Here is a 23,813-nt window from a genome sequence, read left to right as displayed (position 1 = left end):
AAAGCGATGGCATGGATAGGGCACTAGGAGAGAGGGCACTGTCTAGTCAGAGAAGCAGGTCTAGTCCTGGTAAATAGGAGCAGATGTGGGACAGATGAGGAGGAGAGATGATATCAGACAAGTGGCTTGGCAGCTGTGTTAGAATGGTCTTGAAAGTCATGCTTTAAGAATCTGGGCTTCCTTCAGTAGGCAGAGGGGATAAGTTAAAAGATTTTTGAGCCAAAAAAGGTGACTTATATTTTAGACGTAACATTTAGGCAGGAATTTAGAGGACAAATTAGATTGCAGGCAGGTAAAAGTTAGTCTTCCCGATTCCAGCAAACTACATTGAGTCTAAGGCAATGGTAGTTGTGAAGCAGAAACAGCCAACTCAAGAGCCATTTTGGGAGATCTTAGCCACATTGCCATCTCTGCCCCTTGAGTGCCGAGCTAGTTTCTTTAGGGCATTGCTCTGACCTCTCTTCAGTGTTCCACGATCGCTTCAGATGGGTCCTCCTCAGAGTGCCTGTCCCGCACAAGCTGTCTGCCTGCTACCACGGTATTAGTTGTTTCTCACTTTATAACAGATCGCCTGAAAATGCAGTGTCCTGAAACAGCGATCATCATGAATTAGTTCACAGATTTCTAGGTCAGGAGCTTGGTCAGTATGTAGCAGTGACGGCTGGTCTCTGCTCCAGTGTCTTGCCCTCTGCTGAAGACACAAAGGTGAGGGCTGGAATCATCCCTTACAGACCAGCTGGTTGATGGCGGCTGTAGCACAGGACCCAGGATTCCTCACCCGTGAGACGAAATCTGAGAGAACCCACACAAAAAATGGCCTTTGGAAGAGTAACTGAAGAAGAAGATGTGGGATGCAGCGCAAATAAGTAACTGCTGGAATGCTACGGTCGAAGCAAGTAGCGGGGCCTGCGGCATCAGCGGTGCTCTAATGGTGAGGCCGGCGTCCAAGGGCAGAGGAAGACTTTTGTAAAGTGGATGGGAGTTTTCTGAATTTTTGAGATGCTCAACTATCCAAACAGAGATTGGTGTCTTATTTAAGTCCTATCATTTCTCTTAGGTGTATTCCTTTTTCCTTGTCTCTTTTTATGACCTGAGCTCAGGCCCTTATCATTTCTTAGCTGAATGATAAGCAGTAAGCCTCCTAATTATTAGTCTGTTTCCAGACTGCCTTCTACTGTATTCTGGCCTGTTTTTATTAACATATCTCTTTTCTCAGGTTAGTTCCCCAGGGACCAAGAATTAAAATATTCTGCAGTTGTATACGACTTAAGTATATTATAGTTACATTTTGTATACATTGGAATTTTTGGAGTAGCACCAAAGTTTTTGTGTGGCCAGATGATGAAAGGCCAGTGGGTACTTCTGTGAATCAGGAGAAATTAGAAGCTGGATGTTTCAAAAAGAAGATTAGTCATCAGTATATGAAACATCTTTTAAAGCTTTGGGAGGAGATTTGAGTACATGGAAGGGGAGAAAAGTGAGAAGAATCTTTGGAAATACCTACATTGATGGAACAAGTAGAATAGTGGGACATTGCACCTCCACAAACAAAAAGCAAATAACCCAATTAAAAAATGGGCAGAGCATCAGAACGGACAGTTCTCCAAAGAAGAAATTCAGATGGCCAACAGGCACATGAAAAGATGCTCCACATCGCCAATCATCAGAGAAATGCAAATTAAAACCACGATGAGATATCACCTCACACCAGTAAGGATCACCACCATCCAAAGAAAAACAACAACAAATGTTGGTGAGGATGTGGAGAAAGGGGAACCCTCCTACACTGCTGGTGGGAATGTAAATTAGTTCAAGCATTGTAGAAAGCAGTATGGAGGTTCCTCAAAAAACTAAAAATAGAAATACCATTTGACCCAGGAATTCCACCCCTAGGAATTTACCCTAAGAATGCAGGAGCCCAGTTTGAAAAAGACATATGCACCCCTATGTTTATCACAGCACTGTTTACAATAGCCAAGAAATGGAAGCAACCTGAGTGTCCATCAGTAGATGAATGGATAAAGAAGAGGTGGTACATATACACAGTAGAATATTATTCAGCCATAAGAAGAAAAAAAATCCTACCATTTGCAACAACGTGGATGGAGCTAGAGGGTTTTATGCTCAGTGAAATAAGCCAGGCAAAGAAAGACAAGTATCAAATGATTCCATTCATCTGTGGAGTATAAGAACAAAGAAAAAACTGAAGGAACAAAATAGCAGCAGACTCACAGAACCCAAGAATGGACTAACAGTTACCAAAGGGGATGGGTTGGGGAGGGCAGGTGGCTAGGGAGAGAGACAGGGATTGAAGGGTATTATGATTGGCACACATGGTGTGGGGAGGGGTCACAGGGAAGACAGTGTAGCTCAGAGAAGACAAGTAGTGACTCTGGCATCTTACTACACTGATGTTCAGTGACTGCATTGGGGTTTGGGGGGGACTTGATAATATGGGTGACTAGTAACCACAATGTTTTTCATGTGAAACCTTTATAAGTGTATATTAATGATACCTTCATTAAAAAAAATTTTTTTTTAAGTAGTGAGACATGAAGTCTGAGACACAGAAGCCAAGTGCAGGTTGAAGAGCTGATCCTAGCGATGATGATCTCAGGAGTGTCAGCAGGACGAAGTCCAAGAAAGGACCCTGAACGTTTTTTGATGACTTAGTTTTTATTCAGAACAGTTTTTGTCACGTGACCTAAGCAAGATTGCTGTGGGATAAGTAGGTAATGGGGATGCCTCTTAAAATGTATCCTAGTGAAGACACCATCAGCCCGTCTTCGTCTCTGACATACGCATTCATTGCTGCCTTTGGGTTGTGTGGATTAAGTGAATATGTAGAATTCCCAGTGAAGTATCTGCCACATAGTAATGGTAGCAACTGCTTATTATTATTATTATTGCTGTTGTCTTTTTCAGTTTTTATTATGTTTTGATATTAAGTTGGTTATAATCTCCCATTTTTGTCCTCTTAGATCTGTGACTTTGGCTTGGCCCGTGTTGCTGATCCGGACCATGATCACACAGGGTTTCTGACAGAGTACGTAGCCACACGTTGGTACAGGGCTCCAGAAATTATGTTGAATTCCAAGGTAAGGACAAATTTTACAGTAAAAAAAAAAAATGAGGAATCAAAAATTTTTGGACATCTATTGCAGTAAGCCTCTCTCTCAGGAAGGCTGTTTGCACCTGGATTGAGGCTTAACTTGTCTGGCCAGCCTGTGTCTTAATATCCCGTTCAGTGTTAAACTTCTGGGCCCTGGGCTTTGGCCTCTGCCTCAGCTGGAGTAGTGCTGACATGTTGTGGCGTTGGACGGTGTGTCTCTGGTCACTGCTGCAGTAAATGGTTTTGTCCCTCCCTGGTCAGCTCTCCTGAAATCCACTTCGGGCAATTTTCACACCTACTGGAGACACTGCTGGGTTTGTGTTAGAGGTTACCCCATAGTGTGTATTTCTGTGCCTGTGGACCAAGGACTGTTCTGTAAGGGTCGGATTATCTGATAATGAAGAATGTGTCTTCAGGAGAAATACAGTATTATTTGAAGAAAACATTGGTGTGTAAAGGGTAGGAACTACTATGGATTCTTTCAAAATTATATGGTAGCTCTGCCTCCAAATGTCATGCATTCCTTTGCACCTCAGAGTGACTGTGGAGAGAGCACTCAGGGCACAGGCAGGCGCTTCCAGCAAGGTGTGCTCCTTGGTCATCAGATACAATTAGGAACAACTTTTTTTAAAGCAAGAAAAACTGAAGTGTGACATCTTTGTTAGGTTTATGAAAGAGGTGTCAAGCACTGGGGGCTGCTATGGAGATTGAGATATATTGTTTTTAATATATGTATCATTTGCAAATATTATATGAATAAGGTACAAAACTTGAGGAATTAGGTGGACCTGACATACTTCTGTGTTTAATATTTCAGGATTATGAGATTCTTGAGTTTATTTCCATCTGTTAGTTAGAAAACTGCCTGCTGTACATGGAGGGCGAGAAGAGACTGAAGAGACTGAAGAGAGGCAGGCCGCTCCAGATTGGCAGGTGGCAGAGTTAAGAAGCAAGGGAACTTATTTACAAGGCTTTGTCTTAGGTGGCCACAAGACGAGGAGATTTCTGCACTCACCCACCAGTCTTAGAAATTTATACAGAAGCCTTAACTGGGTTCAGTCACATACCATCCAGATAGTCTCAGCAACACCTTATTCTCTCAGTGCTGAGTCCTTGAAAATGGTTTCTCCTGTGGGAACAGTGGGCAGGGCATGAATTCCAAGGACAAGGGAGGGGGTAAGAGGCCTCCTATTGCCCAGTCCAGTTTGAGGGTCAACTGACCTCTCAGTGACCTCCTGCAACAACACCTGCCTTAGTGTAACATTAAGATACATGAAGAAAAGCCATGAAGGTAGACATTCAGGTCTAGGAACCAGAAATCATCCCGAGCGGCTTGCTGGGAATGAAAGGAATGGGTCTGATAGCCCATGGTCTGTACTCTCTTATTCCGTCCTTTGTGAGTAGAGGGCTTGGGATGAGCACTAGATTAACTTTGTGAAGAAAATGCAATTTATTTAAAGCAGTTAGTTATTCTTGATATCACACATTTGTTCAGTGTAGTTATAAAAGTAAAATCCCATTAAAATAAATTCTGTCGTAAAGAAGGGTTTGGCATAGCAGATGTTTCAAAGAAGAAAATGCTGCGTTGATTCTCATAATTCTCTATTACAAATAATCCCACACAGCAGGTTCTTCCTTTGGCCTGGCTGCGTGACAGCTGCTCCAAACCAGGGGCACGTGCATGTGCAGTGCCACTGATGGCGAGGAGAGCTCAGTGTGCTTTTGGAGCCTGGTGGCTGCATGGCCTTTGGAGCCTCCATCTCAACTCCAGGTGCCTCTACCCTCTGCAGCTCAGTCACCCTTGGGGGGAAGTAAACAGGGAGGAAGCCTCTGTTCTTTGAGGTGCCCAGTGCTCCCTCCTCCTTGCAGAGTTAGCTATAGTGAAAACTGAATTCTTTTTATTCACACTACCTCTAGCTTGAGAAAGTTACTTGTAGTGATGTATTCATTTTTTTCTTTATTTAGAACATTTTCAAACCCATAGAAGAATTGAGAGTACAGTGAACACCCGTCTACCCCTTACCTGGGTTCGCCAGCTATTAACATCCTGCTGCTCCCTCCCTGTCTGTCTGCCTGCCTCCCTCTCTCCCATCGCTCCTCTTTCCCTTTCTTCCCTTTTGTCTAACCCTTTGGCAACTCACCAACATAGACTGATTATTCCCAGGCCCTGTGAGGCATACTAGTACCCATGAAAGGGAGGGGAGCTTCTTTCCCCCCCCAATCAAAATACCCTTAGCACTAAGACAGCATTAATTAATGACATCCCAGTTGTACCTCTCCCCCAATAAAGCTCTTTTCCAGCTGTTCTTGTTTTTAGTCCATGAACTAATCAAGGTTTATGCACTGTGCTCCGTCTAGAACAGTCCTCCCACCCTTCCCGCCTTCATGACGGTGAGTACTTTGCAGAGTTTAGTTGAGGGGTTTTTGCAGAATGGTTCACGCTCTAAGCTCCTTGGACTGGTCCCTCATGAGCAGTTTAGGTCACACCTTTCCAACGGGAGCCCTGCAGGTTCTCGGCAGTCATACATGTGGCTGTCCTGTTTCCCAGCAGCCTTTACTCCAGTGGCTTTCCCCTTGATTGCCCCTCCCTGTCTCAGTTACTATACTGGGTTTACAAAATGGTGGTTTTCTGAGTTTATTATTCCTTTTACATTTATTAGCTGGCATTCTTCTGTGAAGAAAAGCTTTCCCTTTCTCTTTCTCTGTTTCTCCCACCATTGTTTTTAAAACATTATTATGGACTCATGGATTTTTCTTAAATGTGTTATCCATTATCTTTTTAATCTTGATATAATTTTCAGTTTGCAGAAAAATTGCAAGAAAACTGTAAAGCCATGGTTCTCAGACTTTCTGTCCTCAAGTTCATTTTAATCTCTTAAAAGTTGTCAAAGACTCCAAGCAATTTATGTGGGTTATATCTATCAATATTTACTGTATAGAAATTAAAACTTAAAAATAATTTTTGTATAACAGTAATAAACCTGCTTATTAGCATTTTTCATTAAAAAATGTTTTATTATCCATAACAAAAACATTTTAGTGAGGAGAGTGGCATTGTTTTCATTTTTATAAATCTCTTCAGTATCTGACTTAAGAGGGAGAATACTATTAGATTCTCATCTGATTCTGCACTCAGTCTGTCCAGTATGTTGTTTTGCTTTGAGTCAGTGAAGAGTCTTCACACAAATAAGTAGTTAGAAAAGGGAGTATATTAGTACAGTAGTCTCTGCAGCTACATGTGGCTATTCTTTGATACTGTATCAAAACGCAATAAAATGAGAGCTTAATTGCAGTGTGGAACCTGAATTACCAGTGGCCTTTTTGTAATGTTTTATTAAAATTCATTTTTCCTCCTTATACTCATACTTACCATGCCTGATTTTGTAATAGCAAGCATTTTGGAAAATACTGGTTCAGAGTTAGGCAGGTCTTCCAAATCCCATCACATTTCATATACAATATTAACACTTCATGTAGCCTCTTGAAGAATCTGCTGTGCACTTAGGAGAGAATGAGCAAAAAGGAAAACAGCGTCTTAGTAGTGGTGTATAAGTAAAATCACCTCTTAGCTCCTTTGAGGGAGGCCAGGCCACAGGGGCTCTGGAACCCCCCGGGATCACAGTGGGCTAGAACCCCTGTATACTCTGCACCACAGATTCACACTCAACCAATTTTGTATCCTTTGTTCCATTTGCTTTATCATTCTCTCTGCATACCTGCATGTATTTTTTTTCCCTCTGAGTCATTTGAGAATAAGCTGTAGATGTGCACTTTTGCCCCTAAGCATTTCAGTGCATACTTCCTAGAACTGTGGCTGCAGTGTTTGAAGATGGTGCTGGTGTCACATCTGGGAGGGAGGGCTGCCTGCCAGCTTCAAGTGACAGAGGCCAGAGATGCTGCTAAACGTCCTACAGTGCACAGGGCAGTCCCCACCACAAAGACGAAGCCAGGTGCCAGTAGTGCCGAGGGAAACCCTGCCTTAGAAGAAGGATGTTCTCCAACATGACCATAGTACAATAATCAAAAGTGGGAAATTTAACACTGATCCAATATCTAATGCATAGTTCATATTCAAATTTAGGATATTGTCCCAGTAATACCCTTCAGCACTGTTCTCCCTCTACTCCGGGCACACACGTTGTATTGTTTCTTTAGTCTCCTTTAATCTGAAGTAGTCCTCAGCCTTCCTTGACCTTGATATTTTTGAAGAGTGCAAGTCAGCTGTTAGTAGAATGCACTTCAGTTTTGTGTCATGTATTTTGGGCGTGAAGACTATAGAAACAATGTTCTCAGTGAATTGTATCAGGAGGCACATCTTTGTTTATGTTCATGTCAGTCTCAGTGGCTTCATGTTGATCTTAGGTTAAGTTGGTGTCCTGCAGGTCTCCACCATAATTACAGTGATAATTATGGTTCATTTAAGTAATAATTGTTATGTTAATAATTAATAGAAATTTGTGGGGAAATGCTTTAAGACTATGTAAGTTATCTCCATCAAACTTTCACCCACTAGTTTCACCATCCCTGGTTGATCTTATAACTATCACTCCTGTATTTTAGTTCTATGTATTAATTCATGGTTATTTTATTTAGTAGCTTATCACCCATATCTACCATTCTGTATTTTGATGGTCAAAATTGTCCCAGATTTTCCAGTGGGAGCCGCTTTTGATATGTCCCCACTAATGTTCAACCCTTTCTTGCTTTTTGGCACTGGATGCTCCAGGCTTACCTTATCGTACTCTCCCCATCCCAGACTTAAGAGTGGTCATTTCTCCAGGGAACCCTGGTTCCTTTGGAGGTCTGGGAAGAATCATTTTGAAGTTCAACTCCAGTTTATTATAGCTATATTTCTGATCATCATTCTTTGCTTTATTTAAAAAAAAAAATCACTGTTTCCCTAAACTTTAGTATTTGGCTGGATTTTTTCTTTCTCCTATTCACCACATTCTCCCATTTATCACTACACCTAGCATTTTCCATAAAATTCAGTTTATACTCCTTGGAGAAGTAACTGTTTTGCACTGTTACATGATTTAAGTAGTTCTTCCATGTCTTTTCAGAATTCCTTTAAAAAATTATATTGGAAAAATGAATAGAAAAAGAAGGTAAGAATAGGGATTGGTAGAATATGATGGAGCCAGCACACACTTCTGTTCGCAGATTTCAAGGGCTTTCAGCCTGACTTTGTAAGAATTATTTGCAGAATGGATAAAAGTATTCTTGGAAGTGTAGCAGTGCCCCTTCTTTTGAGCTGTTTTCCATAATGAATAAATGGGTCTTAGATGTCCTAAAGCAAAACTGCTTTTTCCACCTTCAGCTTAGAATTCTAACCCTCAAATCATTTGAAAATAGAATGAAGTGTACTTCGGAAATTCTAATTTAATAATAAGTTAATCAGTTATGAGAAGAGAAATAAAATCAACTAATAATCCTAGTTATTCAACATCTTCTAAGAAAGCCAAACTGTTATTTGTGTCTGCATGCTCACTACATTTATTTCTGGTTGTAGAGCCAAAGGAGAAGTTACAACTCCTATCAGCTGTGTGGCTATTAGGTAGGAGGATCCCACTGTGTCGTGTAATAACAGCAAGTGTCGTTCTCAGTCTTGTCTCCCTTTCCACTGCAGGGCTATACCAAGTCCATTGATATTTGGTCCGTAGGCTGCATTCTGGCAGAGATGCTCTCCAATAGACCCATCTTCCCAGGGAAGCATTATCTTGACCAGCTGAACCACATTCTGGGTAAGGCTCCTGAGCACTTTGAGGACTAAATTTATTCAGTGCACCTGCCTGCCTCAGTTTACCTCAGAGTTGCTTGATTAAATTAAGAGTTCTGGCAATGATTGATTTTTTAAATCTTGCTTGATTTAAAATGTTAAGGACCCTGTAAAAACTTGTTAATAAGAGAGGTAAGCATTGAGCAATGATAAGAAGACATTGATTATAAGAGTTTATTCTGATGGTGTGTGGTCAGTTTGCCTTGGTTTTGATAATTAACAGCTAATTATTTTATCTGACAGGTATTCTTGGATCCCCGTCACAGGAAGACCTGAACTGTATAATAAATTTAAAAGCTAGAAATTATTTGCTTTCTCTTCCACACAAAAATAAGGTGCCATGGAACAGGCTGTTTCCAAATGCTGACTCCAAAGGTAAATATCATTTCATTGATTATTTTTTGTAGGCTCAGCTTTTTGTTGGTTTATTTGTGGAATCCTTAGGTCGCTAGCCTGAAAAGTCAGCTTATGCTGTTGGCTGACGCCTTATCTAGTGCTCGCTCTTCATTGCTTTCATCCCCTTTTATTTGGGAGCAGTGGCAGTGCCTCCAGGGAGCTTGTGGTTGACTGTCTAGTTTTCCACTTGTGGTCTTTTTGCTATTTTTAACTTAAATTAGGCTCACATTTTTAGAATTCAGAAACTCTAGGAGCTTGTAAAACAAATTTACTTTTTTTCACCTTACTTGATAATTTCTAAAGCCAGATTTATTGAACAGTAATTAAGAGAGTAAGATTCGCCCTTTATGGTTATGCAGGTCTTTGAATTTTAACAGATGTGTACAGTCTTATAACTACCACCACAACCAAGGTATATGGAATATTTCCACATCCCCAAAAGTCGCCTTAGGCCCCTTTGCACTCATTTCCCTCCCATAGTCCCTGGCAATCTCTGAGCTCATTTTTGTCCCTATAGTTTTTCCTTTCCCAGAATATCATAGAAATCCAATGCAGTGTGCTGCTTTTTAGTTCTGGATTCTTCCACTCAGCTTAATGCATTTGAGATTTATCTGTATTGTTGCTTGTCTCTTCAACATAGGTTAGTAAAACAATTAGACATCCATATGTTTAAAAAAAAATTTCAACTAAAAATGGAGCATAGACCTAAAAATAAGGCGTAAAACTATTAAACTTTGAGAGGAAAACAGGACAGAATCTTCATGACCCTAGGTTAGGAAATATTTTTTTGATAAGATTCCAAAAACATGAGCCATAAAAGAAAAGTGATAAATAAGACTTTATTCTTAGATTTTTTTTTTAAGTTAACATCATTAATAATTGTATTATCCTTTATTCCCATTTAACATGTATCTGTTAAATATGTTAGGCAGGTATTTTTTAGCACTGTATACTCATAAAACTGTGGTATGCAGAAATAATGACTCCATCCCCAAAGATGTTCACATCCTAATCCCCAGAATCTGTGAATATGTTAGGTTATGTGGCAAAGGGGAATTAAGTTTGCAGATGGAATTAAGGTTGCTCATCAGATGACTTTAAAATAGGGAGATTATCCTAGATTATCTCAGTGGCCCAGTGTAATCACAGGGGTCCTTAAAAGCAGGAGGGAATTGATGGGGAACGAGAGAGGGAGAGAAAGTGGGACTGAGCAGCTTGTCTGCACCTTGGTGTTTGTCCTTCCGTATCTTTTTCTGTCTCCATACATATGCATATTTTTACCTAAAACTTACTTTTAAAAAATAACTATTATAAAAGTTAAAATAATTTTGGTAAAAACTAAAAAATCATAGGAATATTCAACTAAAAAGGTGAAATTCTTTTATAATTCTTCCTTAAAGGTTACTGTTAATAGAATTGTGTCTTGGGTTATCTTTCCATGTTAGTACATAGATCTGGCTTATCTTTAATGATTTTACAACATTTTTGTGTAGTTTTCTCTTGGAAGGTTAGCTTTTTCTAACTTCTGCGTGTGTGTGTGTGTGTGTGTTTTAACTTTAGCAACTGTCTACTTAGGTTTTGAATTTGTTTTATGTATTGGCCTGAGTCAAGGTTCAGAAACAATTGGTGATTTAAAATTGAATTTCTTTTGGATATGAAAGGAGCTGTCCTTTAAACCTCTGACACAAAGGTAGTATGTTATTATGGGAGACAATTTGGAAGTATAGAAAGAATAAGAAATACTCTTGAGGCGGAGCCAACATGGCGGCGTGAGTAGGACAGTGGGAATCTCCTCCCAAAAACATATATACTTTTGAAAATACAACAAACACAACTAGCCCTAAAAGAGAGACCAGAAGACGCAGGACAGTGGCCAGACTGCAGCTACACCAGCGAGAACCCAGCGACTGGTGAAAGGGGTAAGATACAAGCCCCGGCCCTGCGGGACCCGAGCGCCCCTCCCCCCAGCTCCCGGCGGGAGAACAATAGGCAGAGCGGGAGGGAGACGGAGCCCAGGACTGCCGAACACCCAGCCCCAGCCACCCCCACCAGAGCGCAGACACAGTACATGCCCAGGGGGCCCTGGATACTGGGGGAACAGGGAGTAAGACCTCTGAGCGGGTGCTGAAGCTGATGCCCCTGTGACAAAGAAAAGCGGGGGCTTTTTGAAAGTCTTAAAGGGACAGGGACTTAACAGCTTGACGGAAACAACCCAAGTCACAGTACAGCAGCTGGAAACTACAGGGAAAACCGGGTGCACTAACCCCCTGGGCAACAGCTCTGAGACCCCTCACGGAGGCAAACAGTCAAGCAGCCCCCCCATCCATCACCCCACCGGGCGCTGCGAAAGCAGAGAAGCAGCCAGAGACAAATTCCGCCCACAGAAAGGGAAATTTCTCCCTTCCGGCCAGGCAAGACACAAAGACCCACTCTACACGCAATTACCCAACACAAGCCACTAGGGGTCGCAGTTGCCCCAGTAAAGAAAGGCCAGTAGCAAGTGAAAATTTTGGCCCTCCCAGCTGACAGTCAATAGCACCTGTCAACATGAAAAGGCAAAAAAATATGATCCAGACAAGACTAACCCAGACAGCTTCGGCATCTGCTACATCTTCCCCTGAGAAGGAATCTGGGGAGATAGATTTAGCCAGTCTACCTGAAAAAGAATTCAAAACAAAAGTCATAACCATGCTGATGGACTTGCAGAGAAATATGCAAGAACTAAGGAAGGAGAATTCAGAAATAAAACAAGCTCTGGAAGGACTTCAAAACAGAATGGACGAGATGCAAGAGACCATTAATGGACTAGAAAACAGAGAACAGGAACGCAGAGAAGCTGATGCAGAGAGAGATAAAAGGATCTCCAGGAATGAAAGAATTTTAAGAGAGCTGAGTGATCAATCTAAAAGGAATAATATAAGAATCATAGGCATTCCAGAAGAAGTAGAGAGAGAAAAGGGGATAGAAAATGTCTTTGAAGAAATAATTGCTGAAAATTTCCCCAAACTAGGGGAAGAAATGGCCTCTCAGACCACAGAGGTACACAGAACTCCCATGACAAGGGATCCAAGGAGGGCAACACCAAGACACATAATAAATAAAATGGCAAAGATCAAAGACAAGGACAAAGTATTACAAGCAGCCAGAGAGAAAAAAAAGGTTACCTACAAAGGAAAACCCATCAGGCTATCATCAGACTTCTCAACAGAAACCCTACAGGCCAGAAGAGAATGGCATGATATACTTAATGCAATGAAACAGAAGGGCCTCGAACCAAGACTACTGTATCCAGCACGAATATCATTTAAATATGAAGGAGGGATTAAACAATTCCCAGACAAGCAAAAGTTGAGGGAATTTGCCTCCCACAAACCACCTCTACAGGGCATCCTACAGGGACTGCTCTAGATGGGAGCACTCCTAAAAAGAGCACACAACAAAACACCCAACATATGAAGAAGGGAGGAGGAGGAATAAGAAGGGAGAGAAATAAAGAATCATCAGATTGTGTTTATAATAGCTCAACAAGCGAGTTAAGTTAGACAGTAAGACAGTAAAGAAGCTAACCCTAAACCTTTGGTAACCACAAACTTAAAGCCTGCAATGGCAATAAATTCATACCTTTCAATAATCACCCTAAATGTAAATGGACTGAATGCACCAATCAAAAGACACAGAGTAATAGAATGGATAAAAAAGCAAGATCCATCCATATGCTGCTTACAAGAGACTCACCTCAAACCCAAAGACGCGCACAGACTTAAAGTCAAGGGATGGAAAAAGATATTTCAAGCAAACAACAGAGAGAAGAAAGCAGGTGTTGCAATTCTGGTATCAGACAAAACAGACTTCAAAATAAAGAAAGTAACAAAAGACAAAGAAGGACATTACATAATGATAAAGGGCTCAGTCCATCAAGAGGATATAACCATTATAAATATATATGTACCCAATACAGGAGCACCAACATACCTGAAACAAATATTAACAGAACTAAAGGAGGAAATAGAATGCAATGCATTCATTCTAGGAGACTTCAACACACCACTCACTCCAAAGGACAGATCCACCAGACAGAAAATAAGTAAGGACACAGAGGCACTGAACAACACACTAGAACAGATGGACCTAATAGACATCTACAGAACTCTACATCCAAAAGCAACAGGATACACGTTCTTCTCAAGTGCACATGGAACATTCTCCAGAATAGACCACATACTAGGACACAAAAAGAGCCTCAGAAATACTCTTAATTACCAGAATCCTAAAATAACCTTTAATGTTTTGTTGTACCAATGTGTGCACAGCTTTAACTATTTAATTATAATTATACACTGTATTCTCATTGCAGAATGTTTTAAAATTAGAGCTTCACATATTAACTGATGAGCTTGGCTTATGTACTAGTGTCCCCAACATGTGCCTTAAATCTTACTTAACTGTTGCCTTTAAGAGGTGTATACATAACAAAACTGCATAATTGAGGCTTATGATAAACAGACCTCCCAAGCTTCACTCCTGTTTGTTTCCTTACTCTCTTTTAGTCATGATTTGGATCAAATTATTTGAGCCTTTTTTTTTTTAAGCTTATTTTCCTTAGGTTAAGGTCAGGGACTTTGAGATTTGTTCATTCAAATAATAATGAACACCACTAAAAACCAGGTAGGTTTGAAGTGTAGGAGTTGGGTGAACAAATGAAGAAGCAGGGATGGACTATAAATAGAACAAAGAAAGTGGAGAAGAGGGAATTGGCGGTGCTGGGGTGAGCAATACAGCATCATGTGTTAGGAGCTTGAGCTCCGTGGTCAGACCTCCTGTGTTCAGCTGCTCCCTACCTGTGTGAACTTTGGACAAACTACCTAACCTCACTGGGCCTGTTTTTCCTTATAAATTCATAAAGAGTAGCTACACAGTGTTCCCTTATAGGGATGACCCCATAGTATCTAGCCAGTTTCATACTGGACATTGAAGTTCACATCAGTTACCTTTTTTTGCATAACAGACCACAGCTCAGGGCTTTAAAACAGCCACCATGCATTTGTTCATAAGTCCACTGGGCTGGGCACAGTTGTGTGGCTCAGCTCAGCTCACCTCAAGTTGCGTGGTGTAAAGGTGACTCCACCACATCTTGCAGTTGCTTCTCCCCCATACCTTTGCTTTTCATTGTGCAGTAGTCTGGACTGGGCTGCCTTTCAATGGCAGAAATGTTCCAAAAGAGTGACAGCAGAAGCTGCAGTCTCAGAACAGCAGATACTTCTGCCACAGTCTTTTGGCCAAGGCAAGTCACAAGGTCATCCCAGACCCAAGGGTTGGAAAGTATATCCATCCATTGATGGAAGGAGAGATTTTTAAAAACTGTGGTCATATTTAATCTGCCACCAGGTTGTTTATAGTTTTTTACTATAGCACACATAAATTCACTTATTTAACAAATAGTCTGAGTGTTCTGTGCTATCAAGAAGGCTAAGGCCTTTGGCACAGAATAGCAGTAAGACAGATGACCTGTCTGCAAAAGTTAATAGTCTGGGTTTGTTTGAAAAGGACATAAAGAAATGGATGGAAGACCTCAGGGAACTCTGGAGATTAAAACTTTCAAGCTGAAACACTGGTACTTGTATGTCTGGTTAATGGTAGTTCACAGAAAAGGAAATGTAAATGTTGAATATAGCAAAAGGTATTCATTTGTAACTCATTAGATGACATAGGAGCATGAAAGACCAGAAATTCCATTTGTTTTCTCAGTAATCACAGTCAGCATCAAAATGATAACCCACGGTATAGTCAAGGCTGTAGGAAATGGGTGTTTTCAGAGACAGCTGGTGGGGTGTACATTGGTGGACTGTCTGTAGGGCAGTGTAGCGATTCTGTCATGTGCATTTTGTTCTGAAATTCTGTGTATTGAACTTTTGGGTCAGCCAACCAAATGGGGGAGAGGTAGCATTTTAATTTGTTTTTCTTTAATTAAGAGTGAAATTGAGTATTTTTCACATTTGTTGGAAATTTCTGATTGCTGAGTCCTTTAAACCGGTATTATTGTAGATATTTCTTCAAAGGAGTCTAGCTTAGGATTCTCTCCAAAATAATGCCACTGAGGGGGAAGAAACCGTTATTCAGCAGATGGTGCTGGGCTAGTTGAATAAATGCTTGGAAGAAAATCAGTTCAAATCATTATACACCAAAGTGGATTCCAAAAGAATTGATGACTAAATACTTTTTAAAAAATCATACCATTAAAAACCAACAATATTTAGAGTATTCAGTATTTTTCTGATCTCTGCATGGAGAAAGACCATCTTCCTAAGCTTTATAAATAAACCAAGAAAACAAACATGAAAGAGTAGATTTGGTCACATAAAGGTTTAAAACCTAAAATAGATTAGAAAGATCAGGTATGGACAGTAGCTATAAAGGGTTCAAATTGACAAGCATCTAAAGGCTCCTGTGCGAATGGTGGGCTGTAGGCAGCCCAGCCCGTGCCTAGGCCACGTGCTCCAGAGCGGCCTCCTGGATTCGGCCGCCCTCTCCGGCCTTTGACTTGGGACAAGTTACTTGACCAGTTTCACAATTTCCGCATCTCACAATTAGAACAAATTGCATTTCCCACCTCGTAGGGTAATTGGGAGAGTTAATTATTTGTTATTAATGTTAGATTCATCAGTAATATAAGTATAAAGAACAACAGGAAATCCAAGATCTCAATCGATAAATAAATGAACGAAGGACAGGAGCACATAATTTACATGGAGAAATACTGGATGAAGAAAACTGGAGGAGGAGCAGTTTGGGGGATAGCAGTTGAGCATTTAGTTTGGGCCATGTTATGTTTAAGACACCTGTGAGGCATTAGAAATAACCTAAATGCTAAATGTTAATTGAAAAATGGTTGAGTAAACTATGATACTTATAACAAATATTACAAAGTTACCAAAAATTATTTTTATGAAGTTTTTATAGCATAGAAAAGTACTAATGAGCAATCCTTACTGGGGAAATAACAGCTTTTTTTAATATATAGTATGATCTCAGCTATGTAAAAGAACACACATAGAAAAATTCTACAAAATGTGTCAAAAGATTAGCAGTGGTTACCATTGAAAAATGGTTGCTGGGGGTGTTGGGGGATGGGTAGGTCTTTCCCACAGACTTGGAGGGTCAGCTGTCTGAGGCCTTCTCAGTTCCACCTAACGAGAACCTGCTGCTCAGTGGCTTAGGCCTCAAGAAGGACTCTCCTGGCTCTCCACTGCCCACTGAAGGTTCATGTTCTACTCTTGGAGACTGTAGAAAGAATGGACAAAGACAGTACCTTGTGTGGTGTTTCACAGAAGCAGAAGAGGGCAGTGTAAGGAAGTGGACACGTTCATCCCATGCAGGAGAGAGGCTTCCAATTTAGGGGTCATGGGTGACCACACAAGAGTGGTTGAAATTTTGAGTGTGCATAGGAAGTTTGAAAGTGGAGACAGAAATGACTGGTCCAGATGAAGAGGAGCAGGTGGGGTCAGCCACACATTGGGGAAGTTTGGGTTTGAAGAAGGAGAGGGTCCTCCTTCCACAGTAAAGATGTGTGTGGAGGGATTCAGTTTTCTTAGCACTCTCAGTATGATCTGCTGAGAGTAATGAGGGTCAGGCGGCTGGCAGGAAGGGCATAATTCGAGCCATATAAGTTGAGATGTGTTAGAATAGAATAGGGGCTGGCCAGGGATTTCCCAGAGCTGTTGGGGACTTTGATGAGATTTAAAATTCTTGAGTTTTTGTGGCAAAACACAACAGTTCTCCATAGCATGCTCATTAGACCTCTGAGGAGGTCTCCAAGGTCCTTTCAGGGTGTCTATGTTTTCATAGTAACACTCAGGTTTTCTCACACTTTGTGCTGCCAGCTGCACTCACCGTGCAGAAGTAGTGGTGAGCAAGGCCGCCAGCCCCTCAGCACAGGGCGAGGCAGCGCCAGCGCCATGCCATCACAGCCAGAAATCAGCACCAGCTGCGTGTAAGAATGTCCCTTACAAAGCAGGAGAAAGTACTCACCGTATTAAATCGCTCCTCTTACATCTTTTTAAGGTTGTGTGTGACAGAACGGCAAGTACACATAGAGCATGTCTGCCACATGCTGGCCATGGTAGTATTCTCAAAGAAAAACCCTCATGCAGTTGTTTGAATTGTGCAGTTAACTAAATTAGTTGCCTTTTTTTTTTTTTTTGGTATCATTAATCTACAATCACATGAGGAACATTATGTTTACTAGACTCCCCCCATCACCAAGTCCCCCCCACAAACCCCATTGCAGTCACTGTCCATCAGTGTAGTAAGATGATGTAGAGTCACTACTTCTCTTCTCTGTGTTGCACAGCCCTCCCCGTGCCCCCCCACACATTATATATGCTAATCATAATGCCCCCTTTCTTTTTTTTCCCCCCTTATCCCTCCCTTCCCACACATCCTCCCCAGTCCCTTTCCCTTTGGTAACTATTAGTCCATTCTTGGGTTCTGTGAGTCTGCTGCTATTTTGTTCCTTCAGTTTTTTCTTTGTTTTTATACTCCACATATGAGTGAAATCATTTGGTACTTGTCTTTCTCCACCTGGCTTATTTCACTGAGCATAATACTCTCTAGCTCCATCCATGTTGTTGCAAATGGTGGGATTTGTTTTCTTCTTATGGCTGAATAATATTCCATTGTGTATATGTACCACCTCTTCTTTATCCATTCATCTACTGATGGACACTTAGGTTGCTTCCATTTCTTGCTATTGTAAATAGTGCTGCAATAAACATAGGGGTGCATATGTCCTTTTCAAACTGGGCTGCTGCATTCTTAGGGTAAATTCCTAGGAGTGGAATTCCTAGGTCAAATGGTATTTCTATTTTGAGCTTTTTGAGGAACCTCTATACTGCTTTCCACAAAGGTTGAACTAATTTACATTCCCACCAGCAGTGTAGGAAGGTTCCCCTTTCTCCACATCCTTGCTGACATTTGTTGTTGTTTGTCTTTTGGATGGTGGTGATCCTTAACTGGTGTGAGGTGGTATCTCATTGTGGTTTTAATTTGCATTTCTCTGATGACTAGTGATGTGAAGTATCTTTTCATGTGTCTGTTGGCCATCTGAATTTCTTCCTGTCTGTTCAGCTCCTCTGCCCATTTTTTAATTGGATTATTTGCTTTTTGTTTGTTGAGGTACATGAGTTCTTTATGTATTTTAGATGTCAACCCCTTATCAGATCTGTCATTTATGAATATATTCTCCCATACCGTAGGATGCCTTTTTGTTCTGCTGATGGTGTCCTTTGCTGTACAGAAACTTTTCAGCTTGATATAGTCTCACTTGTTCATTTTTGCTTTTGTCTCCCTTGCCAGGGAGATACATTCATGAAGAGGTCGCTCATGTTTATGTCCAAGAGATTTTTGCCTATGTTTTTTTCTAAGAATTTTATGGTTTCATGACTTACATTGATGTCTTTGATCCATTTCGAATTTACTTTTGTGTATGGGGTTAGACAATGATCCAGTTTCATTCTCTTACAGAACTAGTTGCTTTTTAAAGTTGATCTTCAGTAATTTTTTAAGAATAGAGTTCTGAGAATAAAACTTTGAGAAGCATAGTTGTGGTAGCACAGTTTGAATAGCTGGGTCCTTTTTGTGGCCCTCTCAGAAATTTGAGTTGAAAATGGAAGTGACAAAAACAGCCTTGATCCAGGACCAGCACTTTGCTGAGTAGGTGAGATGGATCCTCAGTGGTGCTGTGGAGAGCCAGTCAGATGCTCCAGCCCAGGTTCTGGGTTAGGACAGGAAAGGCTGAAGGACCAGAAGGATGTGGTCATGTTGTTATGTATCCACTGAAGTTAAAAAAGAAAGTATGGGGTACTTGGAGGGCGGGAAGAATCATGGGTCCTGATCAGATGTAATCCCAGCCTCAAAGGGACTTCTGAGGGAGCATATGTACAGGCAGTGTGATTCCTGCCCTCTGAGTAGTGCCAGCAGTTGCTGTGTGCCGTGGAGGAGGAAGGCCAGGCACATCTCGCCATGGCATCAGCACCTGCCAGCTGCTTTACATTTCTCTCCCTTTCCTCTTCTGTAGCTGTGAGAAATGCAGAAATAGCATTTGCAGTAAAAGGAGGCTGGAGATCTAGTTACATTTCAAGTAGATAAAAGAGCTATCTTTGAAATTTTTGCCTTGAAGTTTTAAGGGTCTAGAATTGAACTTGCTGAAAGATGTTTTAGAAATGCTTAACCGATAAAACATCAGTTGCTTTGAAGTGCTTCCCTACTTAATACCAACAAGATCTGGAGAGGAAAAGTGCCCCCAGCAGTTTATAAATAATGCTGTTAGAATATGGCTGTGGCCAGGCCCTCCTGGACTTTGCTGACACTGGCGGAGTCTAATTGGGCAAAAGACCAAATGATTTCTAATTTCCTTTCAGGAAAGTCCTTGGGGAAATGTCTGAGCTCTTTGCAGGAGATGGTTGGGAGCAGAAAATGAGTTCCGTTTTATGACCTGTATTACAGATAATAAGACTGATGATCTCAGCAATGTGTGCATCCAGTGCTCACGCATCTGCCAGGTGTTCTGTGGGACTTGGATTTGGGCCAGAGGTGCCCACCTTCTTGACCATTGTGCTGTACTGTCCTAAGCCTTGAGAGAACTCCTCTGAATCCTAGCCGTTCTATGAGCCCCTAATGCCCCAAGTCACAGCTGCAGGAGTGACCTGCCCTGGTGCTTCGGTCAAGGCCAACATGTCTAGATTCCTACGAGCTTTCTCTTTTCCAAAAAGTTCTCTAGCCTATAAAGCAAAATGTCATTATTCCTTAATTACTAAGGTACACTTGTGAGTGGATTCAAAAGATTATAGACAGAAGAAAAAGCAGATTTGAGAATGTACTGTTCATAGAAATTATATGTGCTTTAAAAAAATACTTTTTTACAGTTCACTGTATAGACATGACCAGAGTTCTTTGTGTTTGTGGAATTTGTCTTTACATCCAACATGGTTTGCCATTCTGATCATCTCCTGATTGTTTTGGAGATGAAGGGGGTAACATGCAGCAAGGGAAGTGGCAGGCGGGAGCCAGAGCTGGGCGCACACACACATGCACACACACAGCCCTTGCAGCCACTCAGGTTGACTTCCCGGCACACAAGCAGTCACTTCAGGAGGTGGACTGGCTTGCTGCTCTCAAGAGACAAACACATTTTCTCAGTGAGTAAATAACTAAATCCTCTTCTACTCTTGGGGCTTAGAGTTAATTTGCAGTTAGATGGGGTTGATATAACCCAATATGAAATTATCACTATAAGAAGCAAGTCTTCATTGAGTATGTGCCAGTGTTCTTTTTTTTTTTTTTTTATTAAAAGTGTCATTGATATACAATCTTAGGAAGGTTTCACCTGAACAATAGTGGTTTCAGCATTTACCCATGTTGTCAAGTCCTCACCCTCGCATTGCAGACACTGTCCATCTGCAGAGTAGGATGCTATAGAGTCATTACTTGTCTTCTCCGTGCTGTACTGCCGTCCCTATGACCTGCCTATATTGTGTGTTGTGATTATAGTGCCCCTCAATCCCCTTCTCCCTCCCTCCCAACCCACCCTCCCCACCCCTCCCCTTTGGTAACTACTAGTCCCTTCTTGGAGTCTGTGAGTCTGCTGCTGTTCTGTTCCTTCATTTTTGCTTTGTTGTTATGCTCCACAGATGAGGGAAATCATTTGGTATTTGTCTTTCTCCGCCTGACTTATTTCACTGAGCATAATACCCTCTAGCTCCATCCATGTGGTTGCAAATGGTAGGGTTTGTTTTCTTCTTATGTAGGTGCCAGTGTTCTTATTTTTGTTTTTGTATACTGGTCTCTGAAAATGTGTATTTATACTGTCTGGTATTTTTTCAGCCTTGGAGCAGATGCGCAGGCTTGTTCCTTGGAGTCCTTGGTTCTCTCAAGGGTGCCTCAAGGCTGTGAACTAGGACTTAAGGGGAAGCTGGGGTGGCTCCTTATGTGCTCTGTGTTGAGGTTCCTCTTAGGATTCAAGTTGAAGAGAGGACCTGCTGCTTAACTTGAAAACTACTACTCTGAACATCATTAAATAAATGGGGACATTCACAAAATGTTAGTCCTGCCTAAAGCAATCTACAGATTCAATATAATCCCTATCAAAATACCAACAACATTCTTCAACGAACTAGAGCAAACCGTTCTAAAATTCATAAGGACCCCAAATAGCCAAAGCAATCCTGAGAAGGAAGAATAAAGCGGGGGAATTACGCTCCACAACTTCAAGCTCTACAAAGCCACAGTAATCAAGACAATTCGGTACTGGCACAAGAACAGACCCATAGACCAATGGAACAGACTAGAGAGCCCAGATATAAACCCAAGCATATATGGTCAATTAATATACCATAAAGGAGCCATGAATATACAGTGGGAAATGACAGCCTCTTCAACAGCTGGTGTTGGCAAAACTGGACAGCTACATGTGAAAGAATGAAACTGGATTATTGTCTAACCCCATACACAAAAGTAAACTCGAAATGGGTCAAAGACCTGAATGTAAGTGCTGAAACCATAAAACTCTTAGAAGGAAACATAGGCAAAAATCTCTTGAATATAAACATGAGTAAGTTTTTCCTGAACGCATCTCCTCAGGCAAGGGAAACAAAATAAAAAATGAACAAATGGGACTACATCATGCTAAAAAGCTTCTGTACAGCAAAGGACACCATGAGCAGAACTAAAAGGTATCCTACAGTATGGGAGAATATATTTGTAAATGTCCGACAAGGGGTTAACATCCAAAATGTATAAAGAACTCACATGCCTCAACACCCAAAAAGGAAATAACCTGATTAAAAAATGGGCGGAGGATATGAACAGACACTTCTCCAAAGAAGAAATTCAGATGGCCAATAGGCACATGAAAAGATGCTCCACATCACTAATTATCAGGGAAATGCAAATTAAAACCACAATGAGATACCACCTCACACCAGTGAGGATGGCCAACATAGAAAAGACTAGGAACAACAAATGCTGGTGAGGATGTGGAGAAAGGGGAACCCTCCTACACTGCTGGTGGGAATGTAAACTAGTTCAACCATTGTGGAAAGCAATATGGATGTTCCTCAAAAAACTAAAAATAGAAATACCATTTGACCTAGGAACTCCCCTCCTAGAAATTTACCCAAAGAAAACAGCTTCTCAGATTCAAAAAGACATATGCACCCCTGTGTTTATTGCAGCACTATTTACAGTAGCCAGGATACAGAAGCAACCTAAGTGTCCATCAGTAGGTGAATGGATAAAGAAGATGAGGTACGTATACAAAATGGAATACTATTCAGCCATAAGAAAGAAACAAATCCTACCATTTGCAACAACATGGATGGAGCTAGAGGGTATTTTACTCAGTGAAATAAGTCAGATAGAGAAAGACAAATACCAAATGATTTCCCTCATTTGTGGAGTATAACGACGAAGCAAAACTGAAAGAACAAAATAGCAGCAGATTCACAGACTCCAAGAAGGGGACCAGTGGTTACCAAAGAGGAGGGGGTGGGGGAGAGTGGGTGGAGAGAGAGGGAGAAGGGGGTTGGTGGGGTATTATGATTGGCACACATGGTGTCGGGGGGGATCATGGGGAGAACAGTGTAGCTTAGAGAAGACAAATAGGGACTCTGTGGCATCTTACTACACTGATGGACAGTAACTGCAGTGGGGTATGGGGGTACTCAATAATAAGGGTAAATGTAATAACCACATTGTTTTTCTTGTGAAACCTTCGTAAGAGTGTATATCAATGATAACTTAATAAAAAAAGAAAGAAAGAAATTAAATAAATGGGGATATTCTTCAAAGCAGCCCCCTTTTCCCCCTCTGTACCAGAACAGTAATGTATTGTACCATGTAGTCTTTCTCATTGAAACCTACTTCTGAGACTAAACACAGGAAGTGTTCATCACATTTCCCTTAATGCTTGTCTAACCACGTTAGCCATGCCTTTGGCTGTCCTCAGGCTTGAGGTGGTGCTGGGATTCTGGCTACAGATGTCATCAGGGTGAGCCATTCAGTGGCCTCCTGCTCCATCTCGTTCCTGTTGATCCCACGCTTGATTCCTACTGCTGCACTCTCGACATGAAAGGAATGTTCACCTGCAGGTTGAGAGCATACTTGATGTTTGGGGCCTTAAAGAAGGGTGTTCCAGAGTAGGCAGGGGCGTGGGGGCTGTGCCTCACGTGACTTTCAGGCAGGGCCTGGAAGGAGGAGGCTTCCATTTCCTTCTCTTACCTTGGAGGCCTTTTCTGTATGTTGAAAGATAAACTGACCATTGCAAAAATGACTTTGGAGTTGACTTGAGAAGTACATACATAAAACCTTTGCTTTTGATACCTGCAGGATAGTGACTTAGAGAAAGTAAGGTTTTGTAGGCAGGCTAGGGTTTGAATCTGGTCTTCCAGTTTCAGCCTTTGGCTGATGGTGTCACCTTCCTGAGCTTGAGTTTGCAAATGTCAGATGGTCACAGTCTCAAGAAGTTCAGAGACA

The 23,813-nt window shown here is 41.4% G+C and overlaps 1 protein-coding gene across 1 annotated transcript in view; it reads left to right on the top strand.

The window, feature by feature from the left end:
• Window positions 1–23,813, top strand: part of MAPK1 (mitogen-activated protein kinase 1) — a 122,510-nt gene that overhangs the window by 89,501 nt on the left and 9,196 nt on the right. Inside the window, exons 4-6 of the mRNA XM_057491339.1 lie at window positions 2,982–3,098; window positions 8,742–8,856; window positions 9,135–9,266. Coding sequence (XP_057347322.1) covers window positions 2,982–3,098; window positions 8,742–8,856; window positions 9,135–9,266 — 364 coding nt within the window. The remainder of the gene's footprint in view (window positions 1–2,981; window positions 3,099–8,741; window positions 8,857–9,134; window positions 9,267–23,813) is intronic.

This window comes from Manis pentadactyla, chromosome 14 (assembly GCF_030020395.1).
Source record: "Manis pentadactyla isolate mManPen7 chromosome 14, mManPen7.hap1, whole genome shotgun sequence".
In the NCBI taxonomy this organism is placed as follows: domain Eukaryota; kingdom Metazoa; phylum Chordata; class Mammalia; order Pholidota; family Manidae; genus Manis; species Manis pentadactyla.
This window is presented reverse-complemented; position numbering and strand designations above follow the sequence as displayed.